General features: G+C 52.1%; 2 protein-coding genes across 3 annotated transcripts in view; both read left to right on the forward strand.

Annotated features, from left to right (window-relative positions):
- The first annotated feature begins 25 nt into the window (after positions 1-25).
- On the forward strand, positions 26-3,210 carry LOC121594739 (paraplegin). Its single transcript, XM_041918353.1, has 3 exons — positions 26-521; positions 598-2,641; positions 2,707-3,210. Exons 2-3 carry the CDS (start codon positions 626-628, stop codon positions 3,058-3,060), a joined length of 2,370 nt encoding a protein of 789 aa, XP_041774287.1. The 5' UTR covers positions 26-521; positions 598-625; the 3' UTR covers positions 3,061-3,210.
- A 4,338-nt stretch (positions 3,211-7,548) lies between these two features.
- The window catches only part of LOC121596627 (kinesin heavy chain), a 20,527-nt gene continuing 20,018 nt past the window's right edge, over positions 7,549-8,057 (forward strand). Inside the window, exon 1 of one of the 2 annotated variants that reach the window (XM_041921856.1) lies at positions 7,549-7,642. The gene's annotated coding sequence lies outside the window, so the exon portion shown is untranslated. Of the gene's footprint in view, positions 7,747-8,057 lie in introns of both variants that reach the window. The other variant, XM_041921769.1, reaches the window with a different exon arrangement.

Below are 8,057 nucleotides of genomic sequence, written 5' to 3' on the forward strand. Positions count from 1 at the left end.
CGTTTACACCGCCGGCTTGGTGAATTCTGCTGACAGCTGATTTCACAATACGGAGCAGCGAAATAAAAACATTCACGTCCGGCAAGTTTTGCTTTCGACGACCGAGCGATACTCTATTTTTATTGTTATTCGCCAAAAAAATAAAGAAGAAGTAATTGCAAGCGAAAGCAACTGCGAACAAAGCACAAAAGCAAAGAGAAGGTGGTGTAACATTTTGTGAAATTTTCCATCCCACCAAACACCCCAGGGCTTGTTGGTGCGTGTTCGATCGTGTCGTGCGTTGGTAAACAACGAGCCAAGATTGTGAAATACACCGACAGGCGCGTACGAAATCGTCATACGTTCTGGAACAACAAATCTGCCGCCCCATTGCGAGATGCGCTCGGTGAAGTGATTTTCCGCCTGCCAAAAAATTCCTGTAATGCTAAACCGAAATAGGTGCCCGACTGGTACAGGCTTTTCCCTCCGCGCACACCGACGTGTTATGTAAACCTGGCCTGGACTGTGCTGCTTCCTGTAGGGTTTGTATCGATCCAGTAGTGCCCCTGGACCTTGCACACTAACGCAATGTACCGGTTGCTTTGTTCTTCCTTTTAGACTCTAGACCCATTTGGAACGCTCGAAGATGCATCATCTGGAGCGGTGTAGACAGCTGATCAATGGCACCATGGTGAGGCTGGCGGTGCGCCGGCTCGAGCCCGTGCTGGCGCTCGCGCACCGCACCATCACCAGCGAGTCACCGCACCGGGACGCGCTCTGGCGCGAGCTACAGCGGGTGCCGCGCGGTACACAGCCCGCCCCGACCCGGCGCCAGCTCCGGCAGCTGCAGGCCGACCAGCGTGCCCTGCTGCGCATGCTGTGCGATGCGGGCTCGATCCCGGCGTACGTGTTCGCGCGCCATCTGCACACGGCGTGCGGCAACCGGGCGCCGCAGGGAGCGCAGCCGAGCGGCCCGAACCAGAAGCCGCCGGACCGGGACGGGACCGACCCGAACCGCAAGAAGGACGACGACGAGGACGACAAGGAGAAGATGATGTCGGTGGTGACAAAGACGCTCATCTGGATGATCACGATCTACCTGCTGGTCGGCTTCCTGTCGATGGTGCTGCCGTCCCGCAACCGGCCCGAGTCGGCCACGCGCTACGTCAGCTGGCACGAGTTCGTCCACCACATGCTGGCGGTCGGCGAGGTGAAGGAGGTGGTGGTCCACCCGGACATGGAGATGGTGACGATCATCCTGCACGACGGGGCGATCGTGAAGGGGCGCCGGGTGCAGTCGAACATCTTCCACATGGCGGTGGCGGACGTGAACAAGTTCGAGGAGAAGCTGCGGTCGGTCGAGCAGCGGCTCGGCGTGACCGACGGCGTGTCGGTGCAGTTCGAGCGCAGCGGGGACGTGAGCGGCCGCATCCTGTTCACGCTGTTCGCGACCGGCGTGATCATCGCGCTGCTCAGCCGCATCCGGGGCGGCCGCGGCCCAATCTCGATGGACAGCTTCACGCAGATGGGGCGGGCCAAGTTCACGCTGGTCGACCCGATCGAGTCGGGCGGGCGGGGCGTCTGGTTCCGGGACGTGGCCGGCCTGCAGGAGGCGAAGCAGGAGGTGATGGAGTTCGTCGACTATCTCAAGTCGCCCGGGCGCTACCAGCGGCTGGGCGCGAAGGTACCAAAGGGCGCCCTGCTGCTCGGCCCGCCCGGCTGCGGCAAGACGCTGCTCGCAAAGGCGGTCGCGACCGAGGCGCAGGTCCCGTTCCTCAGCATGAACGGCTCGGAGTTTATCGAGATGATCGGGGGGCTCGGGGCGGCCCGGGTGCGCGACCTGTTCAAGGAGGCGAAGAAGCGCTCGCCGTGCATCATCTACGTGGACGAGATCGATGCGATCGGACGGCAGCGGGAGGGCGGCGGCGGCGGAGGCGTCGGCGGCGGCATGAACTCGGGCGAGTCGGAGCAGACGCTCAACCAGCTGCTGGTCGAGATGGACGGCATGGCGAGCAAGGAGGGCGTGCTGATGCTGGCCAGCACCAACCGGGCCGACATCCTCGACAAGGCGCTGCTGCGGCCGGGCCGGTTCGACCGGCACATCCTGATCGATCTGCCGAACCTGGCCGAGCGGAAGGAAATCTTCGAGAAGCATCTGTCCGGCATCGCGCTCGAGCATCCGCCGGCCACCTACTCGAGCCGGCTCGCCACCCTGACGCCCGGCTTCTCCGGCGCGGACATTGCGAACGTGTGCAACGAGGCGGCGCTGCACGCGGCCCGCACCAGCCAGCGGGTCGTGCGCACCAGCAACCTGGAGTACGCGGTCGAGCGGCTGGTCGGCGGGACGGAGAAGCGGTCGCACGCGCTGTCGCCGACCGAGCGGCGCGTGATTGCGTTCCACGAGTCGGGGCACGCGCTCGTCGGCTGGATGCTGCCGAACTCGGACGTCCTGCTCAAGGTGACGATCGTGCCGCGCACCAGCCTGGCGCTCGGGTTCGCCCAGTACACGCCGAAGGAGCAGAAGCTGTACACGCGCGAGCAGCTGTTCGACAAGATGTGCATGGCGCTCGGGGGCCGGGCGGCCGAAAATCTCACCTTCAACCGGATCACCACCGGCGCCCAGAACGATCTCGAGAAGGTGACCAAAATGGCGTACGCACAGGTAAGGATTTTTCAGACCGGTGCGCTTCCGATGCTTTCTCACGTGCCACTCTCCCCCTTTTGCAGATTAAATACTTCGGCATGAACAGCACGGTCGGGCCGATCGCGTTCGCCGAGGACAGCGACAACAGCCCGTACGCGGAGAAACCGTACTCGCAGGGGCTCGGCAACCTGATCGACTTCGAGGCGCGCAAGATGATCACCGAGGCGTACGAGCGGACCGAGCAGATACTGCGCGACAACGCGGACAAGCTGAACCGGCTGGCCGAGGCGCTGCTCGAGCAGGAAACGCTCAACTACGACCAGGTGGTGGAGCTGATCGGGCCCCCGCAGTACGACGATGCCCGGCGCAAGATCGAGCCGGTCGAGTTCGAGGACAGCCTGAAACGGCTCGCCCAGAACGGCACGGAGGAAAAGTAAGGTAGAAGGAAGGGAGCGAGCGGGGAAGGGGTGTAGTCTATGCGGGATAGCAAAAAAAAAAAAAAAAAAACACACACAACACTGTGTATGGTTGGAAGCCGAAAGCGCGTGGGTATGTTGCGTTGTAAATAAATTAATGATGCCTATTTACGTTCGCAGACAGTTGCACAGTGGCAGGGCAGGGGAACATGCTTTCACCAGCTTTTGCCTAGTCCAATGAAAGAACTAACGATTTCGATCATAATTCTATTAATTATGATAATATGAAGAAAACACAAGGAATCAAATACGATAATATGAGCGAAAAGAAAGGTCAAGTGCATTTCGGTAGTCCGGCAACATAAATTCTACCACTTCGACGACGAGCTATGGAAAGGCTGGAAACGAACATCCGCTTATTCGGCAGCAAATAAATAATTGAAAATTTTTGTAGCATTTTCTAGCGCAAAAAGAAGAGCAATTCAGCAGTTCCCTTTCCTAAGGACGTTCAAATTGACCGTTGGTCAAAGCACCGCTCGTCTAAGTTGAGAAAAATTGACTGATTAATGTATGAAAATTGACAAACAAATGGAGGAAGTTCTGGACGGTTGCAACAAATTTCGGAACCAGTTTCGAGGATCGAAGGTTCAAATCGTTCGGAACCGTTAAATTGTATCCGGAGTCGTTCAAAGTCGGAGTTGGCTGGAGTTGTTCGTAGTCGCAGCCATCTGCAGTCGTTCGGAGTCGGAGTCGTCCAGAGTCGCCCAAAGTCGTCTGGAGTCGTCTAGAGTCATTCGGAGTCGTCTGGAGTCACCCCGAGTCGTCCAGAGTCGACTGGAGTTGTTAGGAGTCGCAGTCATCCGGAGTCGTAAGGACCCAAGTGCCACAAATCCACTAAACGACCACTAAACGCCTTCTAAACGCCTCAAATTCTCTACCTAAACGGAATATAGAAAGACTTCGTTTAGCAGACGGCAAACGACTCATGCATTCTAAAAATAGCAAAAAGCTGGTGGTGCCATCTGTTTGTGGGATACCCAACCGTGGAGCTTCCTCGCTTGGAGGAGAGCTTTCTCATTTCCTCTGTACTGTTGTATGGTTTCGCATTGAAGTTATGCATCGCTAGAACTAGAACGGCGATACGATTGTTTAAATACTAAACTCCAACGGAAACCACCAGTACTGAAGCAAGTGAGATTTGAGTAATGGTCGTTGGTGTTGATACCCACGTATCTGACCACACGACCACTCATATAGATTTTTGCTTGGAAAGTTAGAAGGCTATATAGGTCATTATAAGATGAAACTTGTCGAAACACATTGCAAGAAAAGGATAGCATATAATGATGAGTTGTAATACGCCATCTATTGATCAAACCAATGAAGCTGTGAAGCTTTCATTTTTTTCCTATGGATATTCAATTTTCCAGTCGTTTAAGCTTAATCTGTGGCGCTTGGGGAGTCATTCAGAGTAGTCCGGAATCGGTTGGAGTCGGAAATTTCCGGAGTTTTTCCAAGTCGACCTTCGAAACAATGGCCTGTATCAAGGACTGTGTAGGAACGAGGTCAAGTAATATAGAACGATTTGACAAGTAGTCAAAAGTTCGTTACGGGCAGTTTGACATCTAAGAGCCCTTTCCCATTCAAATTTTAATTGTGATAAAAATGATTAATCGGTCTGGTCATCACAAGAAAATTGTAAATTGGTTATTGAATGTTACACCAAATGCCTCTTTTAATAATAATAGTTTAAGGGTTTCATAAGCTCTCTAGGGCTTTCTGCTATCAAATGGCATTCAAGATGGCCAAACCGATTTTGGCTAATACTTGACCTCGTTCCTATACAGTCCTTGGGTTGTATACGAAGTTTACGCAAAAAGTAAACGACAAAAACACCAGGCAACAAATGCCTGGTCACAAGAACATTGCACCGAACGGCTCCTGTTGACTCCGACCGACTCCGATCGACTCTAGACAACTTCGAATGACTCAGACTCCTGGCAACTCCGGACAACTCTGGACGACTCTGACTCCTGGTAGCTCCGGACAACTCAGGTCGACGATGAACGATTACGGAGGACTCTGGACAACTCCGGACGACTCCGGGCAACTTCAGAGACTTCCGGATGACTCCGACTCCGGGCGGAACTAGTGGTTCGGGTTTTATCGGATTTTAACCGGAGTCTGATCGGAGTGGTGGATGCGCTCCAAAGAGCACATCACTATTATAGACTACTAAGATCTACCTTTGCATTTGATAAATAACGCGATTGCTCGATCTACAATACACCCTCTCAATCGCAGACTCCGATCTTGCTCACCAGTTTCAAGCCATACCTTGTAAAAAATCTAGGTAATAATTATCAATCGCCTGCACCAACTGCTTCTTGATAATCATTAAACGACTACCTTGTTCAGCATCTGATCGACCATATACACGCTCGTGTTGAACTTTTCATTGTTCACCTCCAACGTGGTGCTTCGTGATGCTTCAGCCTATGCTCAGCCTGCTCCCGATTGACCAGCGCTGACCCAGCAGTATCTCGGCCTGGCACGCGTAGCGATTGAACAGCTGGTGCAGCTCCTCCCAGTCGTCCTTAAGTGCCTTCAGACGCTCGCACAAGACCATGTACTGCGGGTTCTTGGATGTCAGACCCTCGCCCAAGTTCATCATCTTTTTGTAGTCCTCCGTGAAATTGTCGATCTTCTTATGAATGGACTTATACACTTCTTGCTTCGAGGTGGGCGCATCCTTCGATACCACGTCCGTCTGCGTCTTGGTCAGCCACGACTGGACATCATAGTAGCCGAATGATTCAGCCGAGAAGTTCTCTCTGGCGTGTTGTTCAACAGGATACTCCTTCTTCCCTCTACTTGCTTGCGTATATTTACGGTTCGTTCAACTTCTCTTTATCACGAGCAAACACGATATTTTTCAAATTCTTCGCCAGTTTCAAGCGGACACCGATGTCAACGTTCAACGAAGCACTGCCACGAGCTTAACTCATAAGTTATTTGAGATTCGGGATGATTTTCCAATGCACTCATCAAGGGACCATCTGCCTTCCCGAGGATTTCTTGGCGATTTTTTTTTTTTTTCGATAACTTCCCATATTTCCTTCACCGTGGTCTTCTCTTGTATAAATCCCAAGTACTCAACCGAGATGAAACTCACCAGCAGTGTCTTAGCCCTGGCGTCCATTTCCTCGAACTTGGCCACTTCACTAGCCTCTGCTGGCACATCCTTTACCACTGCGTCTCCCATCTTCGAGGCTTTCAGATATACTTCCACGCGAAACTTCCAGATAGCGTAGCCTGTTCCGGAAAACTGCATGATTCTGTTAACCGCCAATTCTTTCTGCTTGTCTGGGCTCATAACTTAGTGAGATCTGTTCTTACTGGTGGTTTTATTACAAATAACTATTACATTATTCTGTTATAGACTTCTGAGATCTATCTTTGCATTCAATCAGGATTGTTAAATCAGAATCATAGTGAGCCAGTATTAAGGAATGTCAACGCATAAAAATTTGATATAATGTTCACTAGCTCCGTGGATTGTGCGCCACTCCCTTCTCAAAATGTTTGTAGCGTTAATGGAACTTCCCAGCATACCGTCAACAAAAGAGATTCTGGAAGATTCGGAATCATTCCGAACGGTTTCGGCCTAGCTAGCGGTTCCACTTCTCCAGAGTCGGAACCGTAAACAAACTAGCCGGAACCGTGGGTGCGCTCCCGGTGAACCCATCTCTACCCAGTACAGTGTGCTATGTTCACAAACCTGTCAGAAACATCCGATGACGATGCTATACGGCGGATGGCAGCCGGCAACACAACCGAATTCAAACACTGCGTCTATCGTTGTACTTCCGCTGGCGTTGATTTTCAGCGATTGAAGCTTTTTTACGATGAACAAAATAGATTCATGTTCGATGGAAGAAAGGTTTTCCGTAAGCATGTGCTGCTCCTGCATGAGCATCCCCGACTGGATTAAGGGAAGGGAAAGAGATGGCATAAGAAACGGCCAGTACCTTTTGTGCAACACGAAACAGGAAAGATTTGTTCGAATTTTCTATTTTATTTGATTCTAATATTTCGGATTGTTTTTGCATGGAATTAAGCAAATATTAAAGCAAAAAACAATAAATGTTTGCAATACCTTTAATCACAACCGACAGGAGATAGAGAGAGAGAGAGAGAGAAAGAGAGAGAGAGAGAGAGAGAGACAGAGAGAGAGAGAGAGCGATGGCGTAAACAGCGACATGCCGGGTGTGTTCTATAAACGTAAAAATAAACAACAAAAACCATAATAAATGGCAATACAAAATGCCTTTCCACAAAAAGCAACTTTCATTGTTCAATAATGATCAAAAGCTGAAGCAACAAAAAACAAAAATACGCACGTGGAACGTCGAACCGTTCGTTCGAGCGCTCGATCCGCGGCTGTCAACGCGCCGTCAGCCAAAGCTGTCAAACGACGCGACCGCACCAGGGCCGCATTATCCGTGCCAGCACAGTCGAGTCGGGGACACACGCACACTGCGCAGTGTGTGCTCGGGGAGATCGCGTACGGCAACGGGAAACCACGAATGCACAGCGAAGAGTAGTTTTCTTTTTGTTTCTTCCCTTCCTCTCTCTCTCCCCCCACCCCACCACTCCACGCCGTCGCAAAACTGTAGTGTGCGGTGCGAAAAACCGTCGTCCGTGGTAAGCTGTCCCATCCCAGCCCTTCCCGGCGGTTGTGAAAAATTGAAGAACAAATATCGAACAAGAGAAAAACTCTCCTCGTCGCCCTCCCCGTAACGGTGCCACACACTGACCCGCTACGGATAGCGCCATTGTGTGGGTGTGCGTGACAAAGCAGCCGGAGGCAGCGGAAACAGAGGCGAACTGTGTGTGTGTGTGTGTGTGTGTGAGGCGGCGGCTCGTGTGTGTTTTTTTTTTCCTGTGGCAAATTTCGGAGCTTTTCCCGAAACAAATTCGAACCATACTTCTTTTCAGCGCGTTGTGTGGAAAAA

This window comes from Anopheles merus, chromosome X (genome assembly GCF_017562075.2).
Source record: "Anopheles merus strain MAF chromosome X, AmerM5.1, whole genome shotgun sequence".
In the NCBI taxonomy this organism is placed as follows: Eukaryota; Metazoa; Arthropoda; class Insecta; order Diptera; family Culicidae; genus Anopheles; species Anopheles merus.